The sequence below is a fragment of the Sphaerodactylus townsendi genome, linkage group LG02 (assembly GCF_021028975.2).
Source record: "Sphaerodactylus townsendi isolate TG3544 linkage group LG02, MPM_Stown_v2.3, whole genome shotgun sequence".
In the NCBI taxonomy this organism is placed as follows: domain Eukaryota; kingdom Metazoa; phylum Chordata; class Lepidosauria; order Squamata; family Sphaerodactylidae; genus Sphaerodactylus; species Sphaerodactylus townsendi.
The window spans coordinates 9315256-9338351 of NC_059426.1; the positions used below are offsets into that span (position 1 = coordinate 9315256).

The following is a 23096-nucleotide window of genomic DNA, read 5'->3' on the forward strand; positions in this document are numbered from 1 at the left end:
ATCGAACCTGTGACATTGTGCATGCAAAGCCAAGGCGCTTCCACTGAGATACAGCCCCTTCAATTTTGTTTGGCATACCAGCAGTATATGAATGCTGTGTGTTCTCCAGTTCTGCTCATTTAGAAGCCCTCATAAATGACCTGGAAGTAGGGGTGGGTAGCGTGGTGGCCAAGTTTGCAGATGATACCAAATAATGTAGGGTGGTGAGAACCACAAAGAATTGTGAAGAGCTCCAAGCGGACCTTGATAAATTAGGTGAGTGGGCTAAGAAATGGCAAATGCAGTTCAATGTAGCAAAATGCAAAGTGATGCACATAGGGGCAAAAAATCCAAACTTCACACACATGCTACAAGGGTCAGTGCTATCAGTCACAGACCAGGAAAGGGATTTGGGTGTCTTAGTTGATAGTTCCGTGGGAATGTCAACTCAATGCACGGCAGCTGTGAAAAAGGCAAACTCTATGCTGGGGATCATTAGGAAAGGAGTTGATAATAAAACTGCAAAGATTGTCATGCCCTTATATAAAGCCGTGGTGCGACCGCACTTGGAGTACTGTGTTCAGTTCTGGTCGCCACATCTCAAAAAGGATATCAAAGAGATAGAAAAAGTGCAGAGAAGGGCAACGAGGATGATGGAGGGACTGGAGCACCTTCCTTATGAGGAGAGGCTGCAGCGTTTGGGACTCTTTAGTTTGGAGAGGAGACATCTGAGGGGGGATATGATCGGAGTCTATAAAATTATGCATGGGGTAGAAAATGTTGACAGAGATAAATTTTTCTCTCTTTCTCACAATACTAGAACCAGGGGGCATCCATTGAAAATGCTGGGGGGAAGAATTAGGACTAAAAAAAGGAAACACTTCTTCATGCAACGTGTGATTGGTGTTTGGAATATGCTGCCACAGGAGGTGGTGATGGCCACTAACCTGGATAGCTTTAAAAGGGGCTTGGACAGATTTATGGAGAAGTCGATTTATGGCTACCAATCTTGATCCTCTTTAATCTGAGATTGCAAATGCCTTAGCAGACCAGGTGCTCAGGAGCAGCAGCAGCAGAAGGCCATTGCTATCACCTCCTGCATGTGAGCTCCCAAAGGCACCTGGTGGGCCACTGTGAGTAGCAGAGTGCTGGACTAGATGGACTCTGGTCTGATCCAGCAGGCTAGGTCTTATGTTCTTATGTTCTCTTGATCAACTTGCTTTATTTTAGTTGTCAGCCCTGCGGTTATCTCATTTTTATGGTTTCTGTGTATATATGGGTATGTGTATAAGGTCTTTAGACACAACACACAAATGTAGGAAATTGCTTTTTATTCAAACACGATTCCAAGTGGTTAATCACAATTTCATCTGGGTAGAAAGAAAAAGTAACAAATATTGTAAAAATATACTGTAATACACTGTAGTAGTTGAGGGTCCGTCTCCCTTCCCTTGTAGATGAAATATCATGTTTACAAAGCTGTGCTGTGGCTTAAAGCACAGTTGCCCTATTTCCTTTCTCTTTAAAAGTTTTTCAAAAGTTAAATGTGACTCTTGCTGAGTTCTGTACTACAGCATCTCACACAAAAGGTTGACTTTCCGTGGTATATTTGTATAATGCTGAATCCACTACAGCTCTGATTGTCTAATAGGGAGCCCCGTCTGGCGTTCAGTCAGTCACATCAATGGTATTAAATGGTGTGGAAAGACACATGTGTATTTAGAAATGCTAAGAGCTTCCTCAGGTGTTCTGACCCAAGAGAAGTCAAACTGTGCCCCTGCTGTGCCTATGTTTCCCGTGGCTTCACTGCCTCTTCCCAATCCGCTCTGTGCCTATCAAACCCAGCTGTAGCTGCACACTGTTAGAAGCAAGAGATTTGGCCCCTATGGGAAGGATGTATTTTTTCCACTTCTTCAGGTTGCTCTTTTACCTGTTTCAGGTGTAGGGAGCGTAACCTTTGTCACTCCAGATACAGTGGACTACAATCTTATCGTTGCCAGCATGGCCAATTGGCCATGCTGGCAGGGGCTGATGGGAATTGTAGTCCATAACATCTGGAGTGACAAAGGTTCGCCACCACGGTACTAGAACAAGATGCGGCGCTATTTGGTGATCCTTCCCGCTGTGCCGAATACTCATATCTAGCACTGGTTGGAGAGGGTACCATAAGATGGGTGAATAACTACTGCTTGGTTTAGGTTTCCTTTTGGCCAACTATTTAAGTCATCAAGCCGGGATCAAGCTTCCTCCACTCTCTCTCATCTGACAGGTTCCAATATGGCAGCCATATTTCTTCAAGGAACCCTGTCGAGCGACAAACCAACCCGTTTCAGAGGACAGCATTGCTGGTCCTCTAGATTATCTCTAGATTTGAGTCTGGTAGCAGCTTAGAAAACAACAAGATTTGGGGGCAGCTGACAACAATTGAGAGACAAAGTTACATTTGTCAGACACAAAGGGAACTTGGACTCTCGGAACCTTTGTTCCCCGAAGATGTTGTCTGCGAGCTGCTACCGGACTCAAACGTAGCACTTCTAAAAGACCAATCTGTTTGCCATTTTTCAACTTTTTCACCCATCCATCACTAGTCTAACTTTTCCAGTTTTGGTCAGTGGGTTCTCACCATTCTCTAACAAATCACACTTGGCCGCTCATCCTCTCTTTCTGCCACTTTCTCTGGCTTCCGGCCACCGGCTCCGCTAGTTGGCAGCACAAATAAGACCCCTGATCAAAGAGATACAATGGTCTATTTCGGGGACCGTTGAGCTCACATATGACCCTACATTGCCGCTAACGCTCCCAAACCTTCACTGCCGTTTGAATAGTTTCGCTGTTTCCCCCTATTTTCTTGGCAAGTCTTTGGTATGTGTGTGCTCAGCTGAACGAAGCTGTAAACAACTGGCCACGGGGTGATATGTTCAGGAAAGAAAGCCCTCGTGGCAGCGAGATTATAACGCATTGCGGTGGTCCACCCTGAAGTTAAGAGACTGTCCCATTTCTTTCAATAGCTCCTTTCTTCGACAAGAGCTAAATGGAACTTTGGCGCTTAGTTTAACCAGATTCCATGATGCGCTTTGTTTCCATTAAGCAAATTAACAATTCACACATCCGGCAGAAGCCCAGATCCTAACCCACTCTAAATTATACAGCCTTGGCCCTAATGCTGACACGTGTGGTCCCGGTGAATGTGCTCAACTCTACGCAACAGAACATGAGCCCCTACATCCCTGCGCACCTTTAGTGCGATTGTTGGTACCCAGCAGGATTTGTCAGTGCACGGAGTACAAGCCATCCCTAGAACCAGAAGATACTACTATGGCTCTCGGAAAAGGGACTACATTGCCTCAGCCAAGGCGAGCTGCATCGGCAAAATGGGCGCCTTTAAGACATATCTGTTGTGCGAACGTGGCTTTATTTGCGCTAGCACCGGAACACGAGACGGCCGTTGGATGTCACGAACAGCCCAGTCCTTGCCCTTCACGGCACGTCGCTTTCAATGAAAGGGATGTCGCTGTACTTGCTTTCCGTCACCGCCCACTGCTTCACGGCCTGATCCAGAATCTCTTGGGAGAGGCGGTGAGCAAAGTCCAGGATGACGGTGCTGGTGGAGGAAGTCACCCCAGGCTTTCCTTGGATGAGGGACGAGGCATCTCCACCGTAGCCCCCGTTGTATGCGCTAATGGCCTTGCTTCCATCGGCCAAAATGGTGTTCGAGGCCGCGAACGTGCCTTTGGATTTGATACACCCCATGGTACAACTTGGTGAAAAAAAACCTCAGCTCAGCCGCTCGGTAATCCTTGAAATAGTATCCTTTAGAGAAGAATGGAAAGCCGCTTGCTTTCAAGATGAAGTGACAGCAATCTGTCTCTCCCGGCTCACAACACCTGCAGAGGCGACATTTTGACATTGCGGGGTTTAGCTAGTTAGCAGCTAACTGTTCTGCCCAAACCAACGCCCCCACCCCCCCGGCCAAATTTTTTTAAAAAACACACCAACTCTCCCTCACCCAAACCCACACAGTTTTCTAATATTTGGGTTTGCTAGTAGAAGCTGTGAACAAGCGCCTAGTCATCTGCTTTCCATACAGCCTTGAAATAACGGAGATTAGTTCTCAGACTTACTCACACAGTACGCTTCCACTGGGTCATCATTAATTGCTGTTTCCCATTTAATCAGCTGAGATGCCCAAACAAGGCTGGAAGTATCAAGCTTAGATGTTCCAATTTTAGTTACTAATTACAGTTGTAAGCTCGCCTTCCGAGATCTAGGAGCAGCTTTGAGATGTTCCAACAGGAGGCGGAACAAGAGAACACACAGCAGCATGAACAAAAGCTCTGTGGAGTTATTATTATTATTGCTAATATTATTATTTAATTTTGTTTAATATCACAGCTGCCAGTTCCTTAGCTGACCTTTCATTACAACTTGAGTCTCGGCCAGCGGCCTCGGAAGTTGTAATGCATCAGCGTAGTATTCATGCAGATCGTTGTTGTTGTTTTTATTATTATTATTATTATTATTATTATTATTATTATTATTATTATTAATTTTGCTTAATACCACAGTTGCCAGTTCCTTAGCTGGTTGTGGAGCAGCAGTGGCGTCGGAGGTTAAGAGCTCGTGTATCTAATCTGGAGGAACCGGGTTTGATTCCCGGCTCTGCTGCCTGAGCTGTGGAGGCTTATCTGGGGAATTCAGATTAGCCTGTGCACTCCCACACATGCCAGCTGGGTGACCTTGGGCTAGTCACAGCTTCTCGGAGCTCTCTCAGCCCCACCTACCTCCCAGGGTGTTTGTTGTGAGGGGGGAAGAGCAAGGAGATTGTCAGCCCCTTTGAGTCTCCTGCAGGAGAGAAAGGGGGGATATAAATCCAAACTCCTCCTCCTCCTCCTTATATTTCTATACCACCCCTCCCATTTCGGGCTCAAATGCCCAAAGGGAAGGGTATCAAAGAATTTGGAGGGCAAACACTATTTGACCCCCAGTGCCTTGAGATTCAACATATTTGGGTGTGTCTGTTTTTGTATGAAAAGGGGTTGCAAAGATAGGTGTGTCCAGATCCGGTTAATATTTCATCTCTTCCCTGGTTCTTGCTGTGAAACCTGAGGCGGCAGTGAGGAACTGGAAGCAAATGACAATAAGGGAAACTTGGGCTTCTTTCCTTTGCTTTAGGTATTATCTCTGCCTTATCTCTGGGGTGCCCTTGGAGACTCTGCTCTGCCTGGGAACGCTGTTGTTGATTTCACCTTACTGGGATCCCGAGGATTGGGGCTGGAGGGAGGTATGGGACAAAGATATTAACCAAAGGATGCTATAGTGTAGTGGTTCCTAACCTGAGTGTTTGGGGGTCCTTCAAAAAAAATGGTTTTGCTAATATGGGGGTACAATTTTTAAAAATTTTTAAAAATTTTTTATAAACTTTATTGAAAGCTTAAAAGAAGTTACAAAATTTTAAAAAAGAGAAAGATGAAAGAAGAACAAATAAATGGATCTATGCAAGTTTAGTTTTATACATTTTCTCGCTATGTTAACTTCAATTTCATTAGCGTTGTCAATTCATTCACTTATTGCTCATCATTAAATACAGAATGGTGATTTTTCCTTTATCAGTATAGTAATAATAATAATAATAATAATGATAAAAAAGAATATATATGAAACATATGATTTTGTTGTAGGAGAGAGAAGGAGGAGGGAGAGGAATATAGGACAAGGGGGGTGGGAGGAGGGTGTGAAAGGAAGAAATGGTTTTGCTAATATGGGGGTACAATTTTAGGGAAATGGGTTGCCAAGGAGCACCTGAGTGAAAAAAGGTGGGGAACTACAGGTAGTGGAATTCAGTTCCAGAAAAGCCTGCTTGATGCTGTTCATGGTATCCTGTCAATAAACCGATTTCTGAACTCGTGCTTGGTTATTGCGGGGTTCAACAGATCTTGACAAGGTGGTATGCTTATATGGACCTTTCCCCCTCGCAGAATCCTACTTCAACACTGGGGGTGAATCAATAGCCACTAGCTGTTCCCCTCTGCAGCTTCACAGTTACTCTCTCTGAAGTAGTTTCCTAACAATTGTCTCAGGCACTAATTGTTAAAACTAGTTTCCTTTCGTAAAAAGTACCCTGCAAATACCCAGGAATGATCTTTCACTCTGTGAGGAATACAAGATGGGGCATGTTTAGACTTCAGACTGATGGTTTTGGGGCAGGGATTTAGGAAATAATTAGCATGTCTTGATAAGCTTGTGTACACCATCTCTTCTTGAAAACTTAAGATAATGTTGTGTTTTGATGCTTAAAACATTGGAATATATACGTGGTCTTTTTTCCCAATCAAACTTTCTCCTCTCAAAACAAAAAAAGGCAGAGTTTTTTCTCGTAGCGCCCAAACCTGTGGAATATTCTCCCCCCTGAATCCTGCCTGGAACCTCCGCTTCTTTCTTTTAAGCTCTAGGCTGAATTGTTGCGGTTCCCTTTTCAATAAAGGGATTAACCTTTCAATATTATTTTAGCTTACAAATGATTGTTTCAAACCGTCAGCAGTCTGTTTGTATAGTCCATGTCTCCATGCCAGGCTGGATTTTTAACACTGGGTTTTAATTGACATCTTTTCACGGGATAAGACAAAAGAAGGGAATTAATTTGGTCGCGCGGCATTCATTGAGAGGAAAAACGAAAAGTCCAAACCTTTGCTTTTCCAACTGTGTCTCAGAATGGTGCTGATTGAAGGGATAAGAAGTCATTTTTACTCCTCCCGATAGGGGCGAGAAGGCGTGATCTTGTCAGCGCTCAGAAATTAAGCAGGGTTGGTACTTGTATGGGAAACAACCAAGGAAAGCTTTGCAGAGGAAAGCAATGGCAAACTACCTCTGCTTCTCGCTCGCCTCAAACACCCCTGGCAGGGGTTGCCGTAATCCAAGAGCAACTTGATGGCACTTTTGTACCCACTCACTCCGACCAACGAGACTGAAAGAGGAGAGAATTCTGAAACGGTTGTCTCTCCGTTCAGCTGTCCGCAAGGAGTAGGAAAAGGATTTTCCCCACCCCAAGTGGAGAACAACTGAACCCTCAGATCAAGGGCTCGCCCTAAACACGACCCTACTGTTTTTCACGTACCTTCCGGATCTTAAGATGCTCCAGTTTGCAAACATTTTCTGCAATCTATATGCAGAGCCACAAGAAACTTACACCTTTCAAATCAGAACATGAAGATACACAAAATTCTTTATACAAGAAAACATGGGGCGCAGGATATTATATGTATTTTTACAAGACCTTGACCCTTTCTCCCTAGAAATCCATTTTTATTTGCTAAAATCCTGATCTATTTTTAAAACTTCTAGACTACTGAATTCCCAGATAAAACCATGAAAAAGTGATCATCTTAACTGAAAACAGCATTCCCCAAATGCTTCCCCAAATTCATCCCAATGAGTAAACAGCAGCATAAAGAGAGCAGAATGAAGAGTCAGAGGAGAGACTCCAGTCAAATATCCCCAAGTGCTTCATTAAGCTGTTTTGAAAACTAACAAATATATGATCTGACCAGTGACAAAGGGAGGGGGAACAGCGCCCAGGACATGAACTGCCCGCGCACACCCTGCCCACTCCCAACAGGCCCCACCCCCCAACAGGCCCTGGCCCCGCCTCCCCATATGACTGCAATGGCGGCACCCAGGACAAGCTGCCCCGGATGTCCCCGTTGCAGCTACGCACCTGATCCGACACCCTGACCTGGACAGTCCAGACCAGACAGGTATCACCGGACATCAGAAGCTAAGTGAGGTCAACCTTGGTTAATCCTTGGATGAGAGGTCATCCAGGACGAAAAAAGTTGATGAAGCTGGCTTTTGTAAAACTACTACTACTACTACTACTACTACTACTACTACTACTACTACTACTACTACTACTACTACTACTACTACTTATGATTATGATTATTATGATGATGATTATTACCGGTATTATTATTATTAATACCGGTATTATTATTATCATCATTATCATTATTATTAATTCGATTTATTAGACCGCCCTACCCCCGAAGGGCTCAGGGCGGTTTACAGGCAACCAAATGCAACTAAAACAATAGAATAATCCCAATTTATCAGCTTAATATATGATATATATATCATATATATGCTTCCAGGTCTACTCGGAAGCAAGACCCTTTCCCCCCACCCCACCAGCATGTGATATGCGTGTACGTGTATATGCGTGCGTGTGTGTGTGTGTGTATGTATATGTATATGTATATGCATATATATGTATGTATGTATATATGTACGTATATGTAAGTTTTAGTACTGTTCTCAAAACACAGTGGAATTACTAGGGAGAATAACGTTACCTATACAATCCCCAACGAATACACACCCAGAAGAAAAGGAGTTTGGATTTATATCCCGCTTTTCTCAACCGTAAAGAATCTAAAAGAGGCTTACAAATTCCTCCCCTACCTCTCCCTAAAACAGACAGCCATTCTCCACAACTGTGGACGCAATTAAAGACTAATATTTTACACTCAAAGCTGTGCAGGGAGGATATAAAGGCAATGAATAACTGTTGCTCATGTGGATCCCAGAGCGAGAACTGCAAAATCAGAGAAGGCCTCTATTCTTTTGGTGGAAATTATTAAGCATTCCTCCCTGTGTAGCTGGCGTGGTTCAGAACTGGGTCAACCGTCCCTTGAGGCAAGGGCTTGGTTACTGCCATTTGGAGCATTCATCGAGTCATATTTGAGCAGTCGGGTCCATCTGACACCCCCAAAGGAAGTCCCTTAAAAGTCAATATGGTTTGAGACTGAGTTTTGAGAAACTCCAGGGTTAACCTGCCTACTACATGGTACGAGCCTTCATGTGGCATTTGTTTTGGGGAGAAATTGTGTAAGAGTAATTGAACACCAAAGCTCCGGTTTTAGAGAACACTGCACCTGTTCATTCACATTTTTTTTTGTATCCCCCTCTCTGAAATCTCTTCCCTTCTACGTCTGTTGTCTTCCCAAAAACCTTTTAGTCCTGGCCAGACAAAACACCCATTCTTGGGCAGTTACAAGAGGAAGGTTCATATGTTTACATTATTTATTGATTTAGAACTACTCTGCCCCCATTCCTTTGGTAAGACTGAGACACAATTGCTCATATCCTTTTGTAGTCTCTTTTACGTGCTAATCGTGGGAGGCTGTGGCGTTCTGCCTCCCCCCACCCTTCTCCGGAGGTTTGTGCCAACCCACCTATCCCTTCCCGCACACGGTCTCGCTCGTCCTCGCTCTTGCTGTCCCGGGGGCGGCTTGTGCCGGAGAGCCTCCATAGCAACAGGGCAAATCAAAGATGTTCCGTTGGGACAGTTAGTCTGGGCAGGAGGGCCGGCCGACAGGAGCAACCACCTGACGCTCCCAGGGAAGGCTGACCCTAGTACTACAACACTCCTCGCCCATTCTTCTGTAGGCCACCTTGCCTGGCCTTTTCCTTGCCCCATTCTCCTCCTTCTCCAGCTCTGCCTCATCTCCGGCCCTTCCTCACTTCTCCTCTCCGCCTCTCGCTCACACCTACACACACTTCCCTCTTCCTCCGTCTTATATCCCATGTCTTCCTGTCCCCTGCCCCCCGACTGTATCCACCAATCCCTTATTCCCCCACGTGCCATCCTTCGGGCTTGCCCCATCCCCTGATGGGCTTCCCCCATTTCCTCTCTGTTCAAGGGTGAGGTGTTGGGCGTGTTTCGGCTCAACTGGAGCACCTGCCCCTACATCGCAGCCCCCGGCCCTGGGGCTGAGCGCAGGACCCTCACGACCCGGTCGGATTCGCATGTCCCTGCCCCACCTGTGCCTGTGGGGACCCGAGCCTCAGAGGGGCTCCGGCTGCCCCAACGTTGTTGCCGGCCCCAGTGGGTTGGGCAGAGGTTGTGAGGACTGCCCTCCCCTCCCCTGAGCGCTGCCGCTCCACCACAAGCACGCCAGGCCAGGACTACAGGTAGGCCCCCATTCTGGATTGGGTTCATTGCGGCTGCAGTCTAGGACTGGGAAGACCCCATCCTCGGACAGAGGCATTCTGTTTTACTCTGTTTGCCAGTTCATTCTCATGTCCTAGTCTCATATTCTCTGACAGGGATCCAAAAAGAACTGCCCTGTACACGTGCCAGATAATCACTGACCCATGGGACGATGTCGCATCACAATGTTTACTAGGCAAGCTATGTTTATGGGGTTGTTTGCCATTGCCTTCCCTGGTGGTCTACACTTTACCCCCAGCAACCTGGGTACTCATTTTGCCAACCTTGAACTGGCCAGCAGTTGTTAATTTTTAAAACTCCTTTTGTCTATTGGGTGATAAGCGATGAACAGCAACTGTCCACTGCTCAAGATCGGTGTATCACAGAGTTGAATTGGATATAAGGAAAGGAAGGTGTTCTAACAGTGGCGTAGTGGCTAAGAGCAGTGGCTAAGAGCAGGTGCCTTCTGATCTGGAGGAACCGGGTTTGATTCCCAGCTCTGCCGCTTGAGTTGTGGAGGCTTATCTGGGGAATTCAGATTAGCCTGTGCACTCCCACACATGCCAGCTGGGTGACCTTGGGCTAGTCACAGCTTCTCGGAGCTCCCTCAGCCCCACCTACCTCACAGGGTGTCTGTTGAGAGAGGGGAAAGGCAAGGAGATTGTAAACCCCTTTGAGTCTCCTGCAGGAGAGAAAGGGGGGATATAAATCCAAACTCCTCTTCTTCTAACAGACGACTATAACCTTACCTGCTTTAGTTAATTGTTAATGAACCCCCCCCCCCCCCCCCGCCCCGCACTGAGATGTCTTTTAGGGTAAACACGGAAGAATTTCCCTGGAATGCAGAATGATCCATATCCTGCTAGCTAGAAGTCTGCATTTTTCCCTTACCTTTAAAAAACAAAGCTTTAGCTCCTCCTCCTCCTCCATATATAACTGCTGGAGTAGTTCCAGCTTCCCTTATTCTGCAGGTCCCTTTTCATTCTGCTATTTAGTTATTCTACTGGAAAACTCCGAAATTCCTACCAAACAGCAGCAAGGAAGCCAACTGGTCTTTTCAGCAGGCTGGAAGCCAGCAAAAGGGTTCCTCATTTGCAGATATCTGGAATTTTAAGCCTAGGTTCAGATCTAACAACTCCTTTAAGAGAGGAAAGGGCTGTGGCTTATGGCTTTCACTGCGTCTTCTGATTTTGCAACCCACTCTTCGCGCTGTTTATGGTATGTCTAACACGGCTTTTAAATTTAGCAGTCTGCCCGGAGTCTCAACAAGAAAGGCGGACAAACAAAGGACAGAAATAACAAACCAACACTGTGACAAATGACGGTTGCCATCTCCTGCTTGGGAAATTCCTGGAGGTTTGGGGGGGGGGCGGAGCCTCAAAAGGGCAAGACTTCAGGAAGGACTTCTACGGGGTATCGTGACCTAAAGTCCACCTTCCAATGCAGCCAGTTCTCTCCAGGGAAAATGTACCTTGGTAGATCAGTAGCACTCCTATCACAGAGTTAGTTTATGGTCGATTCCCCACTTCAAAAATGAAAGTAGATACAAACAGGTTTGGTAAGATTCGGGACCTTTTGAGCACGGTCTCCTGCTAAAATCAGTGGGTCTTAAGGGTTTCAAATCCAGCTGAACCCTGCCCTATAATGTGAGAAACAGTTGCTTGGTGCTCACAGGTTGTGTGATTGGTAAACCATATCTATCTATCTATCTATCTATCTATCTATCTATCTATCTATCTATCTATCTATCTATCTATCTATCTATCTATCTATCTATCTATCTATCTATCTATCTATCTATCTATCTATCTATCTATCTATCTATCTATCTATCTATCTATCTATCTATCTATCTATCTATCTATCTAATCGTTTAATCTTATATACCGCCCTATCCCTGGAGGGCTCTGGGCGGTGCACAACAAATCAAATCATAATACAGCTAAACACAAACAAGATTAAACAATTAAACGTCCATACAAATAAATTACCAATCCCTTTGTAAAAACAGCGGTTAAAATCAAATTCAAATGTCAGATTTCAGAAATTCAAAGGCACCCCGCAAGCCCACTGTTAAAAACCCTCCCCCAACGGGAAGACTGCTAGCTCCATCAATAAGGTGTAAAATATAGGCAGAGACGAGAACAGAAGGGGGCACCATTCAACGGCTGGTTAATCCAAAGGCCCGGTGGAACAACTCGGTCTTACAGGCCCTGCAGAACTCACCAAGGTCCCGCAGGGCCCGGACAGCTGGAGGAAGAGTGTTCCACCAGGCTGGGGCCAGGGCCGTAAAAGCCCTGGTCCGCGTGGAGGCCAGCCGTATCATCGAGGGGCCAGGGACCACCAGCAAATTGGCCTCTGCTGAACGCAGAGGCCAACTGGGGACGTATGGGGTAATGCGGTCCCAAAGGTACAAAGGTCCCAGGCCACGTATGGCCTTAAAGGTCAAAACCCATACCTTGAAGATGATTCGGAACTCAACTGGGAGCCAATGCAAGCGGCGTAGCACAGGCTGGATATGATCTCGGAAGGTGCCGCCGGCAAGCAATCGAGCCGCTGCATTTTGGACCAGTTGTAACTTCCGAATCAACTGCAGGGGAAGGCCCGCGTAGAGCGAGTTACAATAGTCTAACCTGGAGGTGACCGTTGCATGGATAACAGTGGCTAGGTCCGTCTGGGAGAGGAAGGGGGCCAGCCGCTGGGCCTGACGAAGATGGAAAAAAGCAGCCCGGGTTGTAAGGGCCACCTGGGTCTCCATGGAAAGAGACGAATCCAGGTGGACCCCCAGGCTGCGGACAGAGGAGGTCGGCGCCAATGAGACCCCCTCCCACACCAGTGGCTGAAAATCCCCAACCACTCCCTCGCGGCCAAGCCAACGAATCTCCGTCTTCGATGGGTTCAGTTTTAACCTGCTCTGCGGGTGCAGGGCTCTGTGGGTGCAGGGCATTGTTTTTCAAGGCAAAGCCGAGAACCGGGACCCTCTGTGCAAACTGCTGTTCCCCGTTCAACGCCACACGGAGGTTTCCCCCTTGCCTACTCAGTGTAGTAAGCCTAGCATGTTCAAACCTGGCGGACACGTGAGGCACGTTTCTCTCCATAAGATGCCCGGCGCTTCTCTCAGAACTCTCCCCCTTGCTCCGCTGCATGCCACATCCTGACGCACCAAACCCTCCTCTTCCGGTGGGCCCAATCCTGCCGTAACCTCTTCCCCCCGGCATTTACAACAGGCCACTTACCAATTAGTATCCTGCCTGAAGCGTACTCTTCCTCATGATTCAGAGAGTGCGAGGCACTGCTCCAAGTCTGGATTCCTGTGCAGACAGAAAATTCATTCTTGTTCAGACAAGCGACAAAGCTCCCCCCCGCCACAGACACACACACACACAAACACAATTCCTTTGACCTCTTTGTCCTCGGATTAATCGTTCTTAATTTGGAAAGAATTTTCCGGCGGAAAAGCTCGCACACAATGAGGGGGCAGAACGGGAGCGTGAGAGATATATTTTTTTTAGCCCTTACTTAATCTTATTCTTTTTTTACAACCACACACTGTTGGGTCATGACCTCAAGAGGGCGGCTCGACAGCTAACAGGTTGGCTGGAAAAGAAAATGCAAGTTTTTAACAATTATCCATCAAGGAAGATTCGTATTTGGCAAAAGATGGAGGATGTGAAGAAGATGCCCAATAACAAAATGTGCCCAAGGTTACAGTTTTTAAATTCATGGTAGCTTCTGGAGGTAAACCAGAGGTGGGATCCAGCAGGTTCTCACAGGTTCCCGAGAGTAGGTTCCTAATTCTTTGTGTGTGCCGAGAGGGGGTTACTAATTGGTGATTTTGCCACGTGATTTTTGCCTTAGTTATGCCCCTCCTCTCAGCAGTAGCGCGCAGAACTTGAAGCAGTCTAGCAGGAGGTGCGCCGGCGTGTGTGGCAGCCTGCGCCTGCGTGCATTCGTTTCCCACCCAAGGACCGGCGCAGCGGCTGCATCCTTGCCACAGCCCCACCCAGGAATGCCCTGCCCCTGGAATACCCAGCCATGCCCCCGTCGTGCCCCGCCCCGCCCAATTGGCACTACGCCACAGTTTGAATCCCACCACCATGGGAACCTGTTACTAAAATTTTTGGATCCCACCACTGAGGTAAACCAAAGTCTGGGCTTGGGTTCTTGTAGAGTTGAAGGTGCCATCTTTCAGGTTTTAGCCCTCATCTGGATCTACCTGTCTACGAGGTTAATTGAACTTCATGTTGGGGGGAATACTTATTTCGACCCTGGTACTTGAGGGTGCCGTTTCATACGCATAATTCCACCTTGCCAGCATACCCGCCGAGGCCAATTCTCCCACAACCATCTAATTCAGGATACAAATGTCATAGAATGTGCCTTAGGGCAGGGGTGTCCAACTCTGGCACTTCAGATGTTCATGGATTACAATTCCCATCAGACCCTGCCGGCATGGCCAATTGGTCATGCCAGTAGGGGATGATGGGTTTGTAGTCCATGAACATCCGAAGCGCCAGAGTTGGACACCCCTGCCTTAGGGTTAAGAAATTCCTGGAAATCTGGGGGCAGAACCTGGAGGGTAGAGTCTGAAGAGTGAAGGATGCTCAGAAGGAGTTTTATGACACTAAACACCAGCATGATATAGTGGTTAAGAGAGGTGGACTCCAATCTGGAGTACTGGGTTTGATTCCCCACTCGTCCTTACGAGCAGCAGATCCTTGTCTGGTGAACTGGATTTGTTTCCCCGCTCCCCCACATGATGCCTGATGGGTGACCTTGGGCCATTCACAGTTCTCTCTGAACTCTCTCATTCCCCACTTACCTCACAAGGTGTCTGTTATGGAGAGAGGAAGAGAAAGGAGTTTGTGAGCCACTCTGAGGCTCCTTATGGTTCACATTAGAGTCCACCACTCTTAACTACGACATCATACCGGCCCTTGATAAAAGGCTAACAGTGGATCCAATAAGAACAAGGGCAGATGGCTGGATGAAGGTAGGTCCAAGTTAGTACAGGTTTTATAATACCCAGACCTTCCAGGGCAGAAGGAAGAGAGCCAATTTATTTTAAGTTTCAACTAACATATTTTAAAAGGGTAGGAGGAGAGATGGGTTTTACTTATCGATTATTCAAGGACTAGATTTCAGGACAATATTCAACTATTCGTTTTCTTTGATGTACTATGTACTATGGTGAATGCTATGTATGTATTTCCATAGTGAATGCTATGAATGCTATGTATGTGCTATGTACATAGTGAATGCTATGTATTTTCTTTGATGTACTGTAATGCACTTTCAATCCACTTTCAATGCATTTTGCAGCTGGATTTTACTGTGCAGAATAGCAAAATCCAAACACTTCTTGTCCAATGAAGTCCACCCACCAAAGCAGCCGTTGTCTCCAAGAGAACCAACCTCCTCAGCCTGAAGATCAGTTGTAATTCCAGGCAGAGATGCCACCGCCCAAGGGGGATCTGTGGATCCCCCAGAATTACAGTGGATCTCCAGGCTCCAGCAAACAGTTCCTCCGGAGGGAATGGATTCTCTGGAGGGTAGACTCTATGGCACAGGTGTCAAACTCATGGCCCTCCAGATGTTATGGACTACAGTTCCCATCATTCCCTGCAAGCATCATGCTGGCAGGGGCTGATGGGAACTGTAGTCCATAACATCTGGAGGGCCACGAGTTTGACACCTATGCTCTATGGCATTGTACTAATGATAGCACATCCTGCGAATCATGTTCAAACCCAAATACTGTCACACCCTTATAATTCCCCGGAGTCCAAAAACCCCATCAGTGACTCCACAGACTTAAAAGTAGAACCATAGAGGTCCCAAGGGCCATCAAGAGGTCCCAAGGGCCATCAAGTCCAACCCCCTGCCATGCAGGGACAATCAAAAAACATAGGATCATCCAGCCTCTATTAAAAAACCTCCAAAGCGAACTCCATCACTCTCCGAGGCAGTGAATTCCACTGTCGAACAGCCCTGATGGTCAGGAAGTTCTTCCTAATGTTTTGGTGGAATCTCTTTTCCTGCACCTTGAATCCATCACTCCGTGTCCTAGCCTCTGAGGCAGAAGAAAACAAGCTTGCTCCCTCTCCGACATGACATCCCTTCAAATATTTAAACATGGCTATCACGTCCCCCCTTAACCTTCACTTCTCCAGTAAACATCCCCAGCTCCCCAAGTCTCTCTTCGTAGGGCATGGATTCCAGACCTTTCACCATTTTGGTTGCCCTCCTCTGGACACGTTCCAGCTTGTCAATATCCTTCTTTAATTGCGGTGCCCAGAACTGAACACAATACTCTGGGTGAGGTCTGACCAATAGAGTAGAGTGGTACAATTGCTTTCCTTGATCTAGACACTATACTCTTATTGGTGCATCCTAGAATTGCATTGGCTTTCTTGGAGAGATATTCATGTCCCAAAGATGCTTTTAGGCTAATTTAAATACTTAAATCTCCGCCCAGGAAGGAGCTATCTCGCCATTTGGAGATCATACATTGTGGGTGGAAAGTGTGAAGAAGTCTGAAAGGGGCGTAATCTGAAAGGGTTGGGTTAAAGTGATGTCAGCCACCATGTGATAATGATGTCGTGATGATTGACAGCTAAAGCTGCATAAAAGCAGACATCTCAGCTGTGGGTTAGCTCTCGCGGCCTGGCCCTGGAGCCGTTGCGCTCCAGAGTCAATAAGCTCTATTTCGGCCTTCTTGCTTTTTACAGAAAGAAAGTTTCAGAGATAAAGTCTGTTGGAAACTCTGGCTCTTTCCGCACTTGCAGAATAATGCACTTTCAAACTGCTTTCAGTGCTCTTTGAAGCTGTGCGGAACGGCAAAATCCACTTGCAAACAGTTGTGAAAGTGGTTTGAAAACGCATTATTTTGCGTGTGCGGAAGGGGCCTACGTTTGTTAGGTGAAGTCTGTTTCACTCTATTTGTTTTCTCTTCAAATGTTTGTCCCATTGAAGGCTGTTTCCATTTCTTTTCTGACATGGCTCAAATAGATATCTATACTTTTAAGTCTCTGGGGTCACGGATTGGGGTTTTGGACTCCAGGGAATTTTAAGGGTGTGGCAGCATTTATATTTGAACCTGATTCCCAGGATTTGCCAAGACTAACTGAGGTCCCCGTCCTCTGTAGGTTCCACCCCCGCAAATCCAGGAGTTTCCCAACCCAAAGATGGCCACCCTAACCCCCAACCCCTGCTGGTAGTCGGGGGGGGGGGGGGACCCTTTCCAGGCTCCCTGCCTAGAGACTGCCTGGATGGCAGCTATCCCATAATAAGCACAGCCAAACCGGACTTCTTCTGTTCCATCTTGGCATCACTCACCCAAACAGTGTGGCTACTCTATTGTCGAAGGCTTTCATGGACGGAATCACTGGGGTGTTGTGGGTTTTCCGGGCTGTATGGCCGTGTTCCAGTAGCATTTTCTCCTGACGTTTCGCCTGCATCTGTGGCTGGCATGATACCAGCCACAGATGCAGGTGAAATGCCAGGAGAAAATGCTATTGGAAGATGGCCATACAGCTCAGAAACCCCACATAAGAACAAGCCAGCTTGATCAGACCAGAGTCCATCTAGTCCAGCTCTCTGCTACTCGCAGTGGCCCACCAGGTGCCCCTGGGAGCTCACATGCAGGATGTGAGAGCAATGGCCTTCTGCGGCTGTTGCTCCCGAGCACCTGGACTGTTAAGGCATTTGCAATTTTAGATCAAAGAGGATCAAGATTGGTAGCCATAAAATGACTTCTCCTCCATTAATCTGTCCAAGCCCCTTTTAAAGCTATCCAGGTGAGTGGCCATCACGACCTCCTGTGGCAGCATATTCCAAACACCAATCACACGTTGCGTGAAGAAGTGTTTCCTTTTATTAGTCCTAATTCTTCCCCCCCAGCATTTTCAATGAATGCCCCCTGGTTCTAGTATTGTGTGTGAGAGAGAAAAATTTCTCTCTGTCAACATTTTCTACCCCATGCATAATTTTATAGACTTCAATCATATCCCCCCTCAGACGTCTCCTCTCCAAACTAAAGAGTCCCAAACGCTGCAGCCTCTCCTCATAGGGAAGGTGCTCCAGTCCCTCAATCATCCTTGTTGCCCTTCTCTGCACTTTTTCTATCTCCTCAATATCCTTTTTGAGATGTGGCGACCAGAACTGGACACAGTACTCCAAGTGCGGTCGCACCACGGCTTTATATAAGGGCATGACAATCTTTGCAGTTTTATTCTCAATTCCTTTCCTAATGATCCCCAGCATAGAGTTTGCCTTTTTCACAGCTGCAATGAGTTTGCCTTTTTCACACCCACAATGCCCCAATACCAATAGCTCCCAGTTGAATACGTTTGTAATCCAGGTCTTTCTGTCAGTTTGATTTTTTTTAAAGCACATTTCACACAATAGAACACTTCCTTTTATTTCCGGCCAGGAATTCTGAATCAAATACTGGGACAACGCATTCAGCCTCTCTTTCTCTATATTTGTAGGGTTGCCAATTCTGGGCTGGGAAATTTCCGGAGGTTTCTGGGTACAGCCTGGAGAGGCAGGGTTTGGGGGACGGGAAGGGATCTATCTCAGCAGGGTATAATGCTGTGGAATCCACCCACCAAAAGAGCCATTTTATTCAAAGGAATTGATCTGTATCATCTGGAGATCAGGTGATCCATACAGATAACAGATTCTGCCATATTTAGGCAGCCTACTCAACACCATCAGGTGGGAAGTAATCCCAAGGCAGCCACTGAAGGATATTACATCCCCAAAGCAAGAGGATGCTTTACCTAGCCCGGGGGGGTGGTGGGGGGGGGGGGAAGAGGCGAGAAGCACACATTCAGAAAACATCTACCTAGAAAGGCAAGGGAACCTGTGGGAAAATGTCAGCCTTAGGCCCATCCGTATTCCCAGTTTCTGTGCGCCCAAGAACAGAGTGCCTCGAACAGCTGTTGCATCAGCAACCAATACAGCCTGCGGGTTGAAAAAGCTTGTCTGAAGCTTTTAGCACGCTGGCTGTGGTGTTAACCAAGAACGCTGGCTTTGCAACCCTTTGATTCCGCGAAGGGCGCGGTTAGCATGCAGCCGCTGCGCTCGGCAGCACTCGTGGCCGCAATTACTAATGGTCACAAGTGGCTTTTAAAAAAACCTCTATCTAGTAGAACTGTGTACTCTTTAAAAAAAACTAATAAAAGAAAACAATGAATTTTAAAAACGTACTTCCTTGCAATGTTAAATAAACGCATACAATTGCTGGGCACGCGTATAAAGCCATTTAATCTTGGATAAACATGCAAGATTAGTTTTTTGCATCAGGGTTTCCAGTGAGCAATTTCGAGGATCGCTGTGACCTGGGCAGAGGTGAGCTAGGCCAATCTCATCAGATCTCAGGGGTAAGGAGGAGAGGTCTTGGTGAGAATTTGGATGGGAGACCGCCAGGTAAGTCCAGGTAAGACAAACCAAACTGCAGACGTTCTCCTGCCCCGAAAACCAGACAGTCGCTATAAATCCTCTGCAACTCACCGGTAACTTTTCGCCACCACATTTCTGGTGTCGGTATTTTACATCGGCTCTCTCGCTCATTCACTAAACTGTCCCTTTCTAGAGCGTTCGCGACCGACCGAAGCGCAGGAAAGTATCCTGGCAAACAGCTGTGTCCCCACTAATCTTATAATCTGTCAGCAACTGTTTCCAACTGCTGGGAAAATATATAAAGACCGGAGAGACGCTGTAGACTTAATAGGTTCCCGAGAAGGATTTAAAAACCCAGCCCATTCATACCTACATGCCTTTAAACAAACAGCTGGGAGAATGCCTCCAACCAACCCCCAATCGCTCGAATTTCTGCCAAAGCGCACAGAGGCCAACAAACACGCGTGTGCTCTTCAACACAACTCTTCTTGGCACACAGGTTGAATATGAAGGAAGGCGTTGCAAAACCCACGATCCCCCCCCTCCCGCAATGGTACACCCCCCCAGCTTTATCTTATGCATGCTTACTCGGAAGCAAGTCTCACAGCTGTGGAGGCTTATCTGGGGAATTCAGATTAGCCTGTACACTCCCACACACGCCAGCTGGGTGACCTTGGGCTAGTCACAGCTCTACGGAGCTCTCTCAGCCCCACCTATCTCGCAGGGTGTTTGTTGTGAGGGGGGAAGGGCAAGGAGATTGTAAACCCCTTTGAGTCTCCTGCAGGAGAGAAAGGGGGGATATAAATCCAAACTCTTCTTCTCTTCTAAGCAGGAAGGAAATTGCTTCCTCACCAGAAAACAAGCAATATTAGCTTTCATTATTTTAGTTGGGCCTGCGATACAGAGGCTACAGCCTCTGGGTCAGTATCAGGCAGGGGTCTGCAACCTGCGGCTCTCCAGATGTTCATGGACTACAATTCCCATCAGGCCCTGTCAGCATGGCCCATTGGCCTTGCTGGCAGGGGCTAATGGGAATTTTAGTCCATGGACATCTGAGAGACGCAGGTTGCAGATCCATTCTGGCCACATGGTCGCTCTATCTCAGTGGTGGCGAACCTTTTCGAGACCGAGTGCCCAAACTGCAACCCAAAACCCACTTATTTATCGCAAAGTGCCAACACAGCAATTTAACCTGAATACTGAGGTTTTAGTTTAGAAAAAACGGTTGGCTCCAAGGCATGCATTACTCGGGAGTAAACTTGGTGGAAGTCGATGGCTTTGCTTTGAAGCAACCGTGCAACTCTTCCAACGGCTGAATCATGACCCTAGGAGGGTTTACTCAGAAGCAAGCCCCATTGCCAGCAACCGAGCTTAATCCCAGCGCTTTAGTACTTCGCATGAAAATCAGTGGGGTTTAACAACGCTTAACAGGGTTACCTACACTGCTTCCCCAAAACTAGGTCTTAGGTTTAATGCTAATAATCAAGCCTAATGGCCCAGGCCAGCCTAGATTGGGGGAGGGGGGGGGCTCTGTTTGCGCGTGCCCACGGAGAGGGCTCTGAGTGCCACCTCTGGCACCCGTGCCATAGGTTCGCCACCACTGCTCTATCTTGTCCAGCAAGCCTGATCCAAGGGTCCATTTTTAAAGCATTAAGGTACGGCTGGACCATTCCCAGATGCCAGGATTTTACGGCGCCTGGAAATTTCACTGTGGCATCTCGGATTTCCACTGTCTGTGTATATGATAACCATGATTAGAAAATATGGCCATTTATTTATTTAGAATGTTCACTGGCTTCCTTTCTACCTTCCGGGACCTCAAGACGGCTGACAGTGTAAATAATAATAAAACACAACGAAGGACCTATTAATCGCTAGTTAATAATTTAAAATGGCTGGCAGAATAAACCTGTCTCCGGGTGTCTCCTAAAGACTGAAAGTCAGCCGGGGCGCTTCTTTGGGGAAGTTGTTTCCAAACTGCGGGGCTGCAACCAAAAAGACCCTTCCTCACGTACCTACCAGATGAGCTTCTTTGGCCAAGAGGGCCTTTCCCTGTGATTTTGATTCCCAGGCAGGAATGTAGGGGAGAAGACGGTCCTTCAGGTACACGACCTGGAAGGATGGAACATGTCCGGCTCCTAAACATTTGGGCTGGCTTCCAAAGCTGAGAAAATCTCTCAAGGTCTGCATCACTTCCGCTGTTCAGAAAAGTTCACAAAATTATTGGCCTCGTTGCGTGTCTGGACGCAAGGGGCTGAATCCAGCTGGACCGGCAGCCGTTGCAAGAACGCAGGGCTGCCCAGGAGCCAGGATCTTACCCCAAGCCTCACAGGTGTCAAACTCGTGGCCCTCCAGATGTTATGGACTACAGTTCCCACCATCCCCTGCTGGCAGGGGACGATGGGAACTGTAGTCCATAACATCTGGAGGGCCGCGAGTTTGACATCTATGCACGGGGTGCTCCCTCTGCTTGGCTACTCTGTTCCACTCTTGAGGAGCGAGCGGGCAACCCTGGGGGAAGAGCGTGGCACTGCCCAAGGACTGGCTGAGGCATGGGTTGCCATTCTCCAGGTGAGGCCCGGAGGCCTCTGAGAACTGAATGCACATGAAGCTGCTGTACAATGTCGGGCCTCCAGCAGACTATCGAGCCACATTCGCCCACTTGGGCTGGCACCACCTCTGCAGGCCTTTCCCCTCCTCCTCCTCCACCTGACCCTTTTAAATGGGGATGCTGGGGTCTCGGGCATGCCAAGTGGGTGCTCCGCCCCCGAGCCAAGGCCCACGACTTCCAGAGCTCAACGTCTCCCTAGGAAGGGGTGGTCTCCCCCACTGTGCCCAGCCTACCCTGAAACCACCAGGAATGGCCCAAGCCAGAATTAGCAACCCCGGGAACGCCGCTCCTGCAGAGTGGGCTAGGGGAGGGCATGCCAGTCACACAGTCCAATACGCTCGGGGTGGGAGCTCCGACCCTGCCCCTATGCAAGCGGCGTCCAGCGAGGGGTTGCAGGCCAAAGAAGAGGCCCGAGGGAGCCCCCTGCAGAAGGGCACGACCCCCAATTGCGCCCCCCCCTGCCACCCACCCCAAGCTGCTGCATGCAAGGAAGCCAGCCTGCCTAGTGGGGCGAGCAAGCAGCTGGCCGGGGATTTTGCAATCAGCCCCCCCCCAAAAAAAGAGTCCCACGGGGACGCGGAGGGGCGCTTGCACTGCACCCCCCCCACCCCCCGGGATGCAGCCCCTTCCCCCCGGCGGTGCGTGTTGGAGGACGGGGCGTCCTTCCAGCGCGGCTACTCACTCGCGTGGACGTCGCGGCGGGCCCGGGGGTGACGCGCGGGCACATGTTGCGGGAAGCGCAGGGCCAGCGGAATGGCGGGTGGGGGGGGTCCGGCCAAGGCCCCCCGGGGGTCCGCACCGCCGCCGCCGCCGCCGCCGCCGCCGCCAGCTGTCGGGCGCGTCTCCCGGCCGCCTTGCCCAGCCGCCCTCCCCGGCGCCGGAGCCCCGACCGGGCGGGCGCACAGGCGGCTCTGCAGCGGCACCTGCCGGCCGAGCGGAGAAGCGGCGGGGGAGCGCCGGAGGGGCCTGAGCCAGGGCGGCCCCCTTCTGACTCTCCCGAGGATGCCAACTCCCGGACGGGAGAATCATGGTGACTTGCGGGAAGGGAATGGAGGGGGTGAGGACAGGAGTGGACGAATAGAGTCCACCTGCAAGCCGACTCCACACTTG

The 23096-nt window shown here is 48.3% G+C and overlaps 1 protein-coding gene across 6 annotated transcripts; it reads right to left on the minus strand.

Moving 5' to 3' along the window:
• Positions 1 to 1293: 1293 nt before the first annotated feature.
• Positions 1294 to 22880, minus strand: LG02H2orf88 (linkage group 02 C2orf88 homolog). 6 transcript variants are annotated; one of them, XM_048486098.1, is made up of 3 exons: positions 22669 to 22880; positions 13204 to 13278; positions 1294 to 3863 (listed from the first exon to the last, which is right to left on the minus strand). In XM_048486098.1, the coding sequence occupies exon 3, from the start codon at positions 3727 to 3729 to the stop codon at positions 3457 to 3459; it is 273 nt and encodes a 90-aa protein (XP_048342055.1). In that variant the 5' UTR covers positions 3730 to 3863; positions 13204 to 13278; positions 22669 to 22880; the 3' UTR covers positions 1294 to 3456. The 6 variants fall into 6 exon arrangements, with proteins under 6 accessions (XP_048342055.1, XP_048342056.1, XP_048342057.1 ...); XM_048486099.1 differs by lacking the exon at positions 22669 to 22880 and adding an exon at positions 21395 to 21520; XM_048486100.1 differs by lacking the exon at positions 22669 to 22880 and adding an exon at positions 19487 to 19505.
• Positions 22881 to 23096: the final 216 nt, after the last annotated feature.

Excerpts from the sequence above, each read along its gene's own strand:
- LG02H2orf88 (XM_048486097.1), bottom strand. The coding sequence starts at position 21,565 with ATGCAGACCTTGAGAGATTTTCTCAGCTTTGGAAGCCAGCCCAAATGT. Across the intron at positions 13,279-21,390 it reads CAAAGAAGCTCATCTGGTAG|GAATCCAGACTTGGAGCAGT; the intron begins GTACGTGAGGAA and ends CTGTCTGCACAG. Across the intron at positions 3,864-13,203 it reads TTCAGGCAGGATACTAATTG|GTGTTGTGAGCCGGGAGAGA; the intron begins GTAAGTGGCCTG and ends TCGCCTCTGCAG.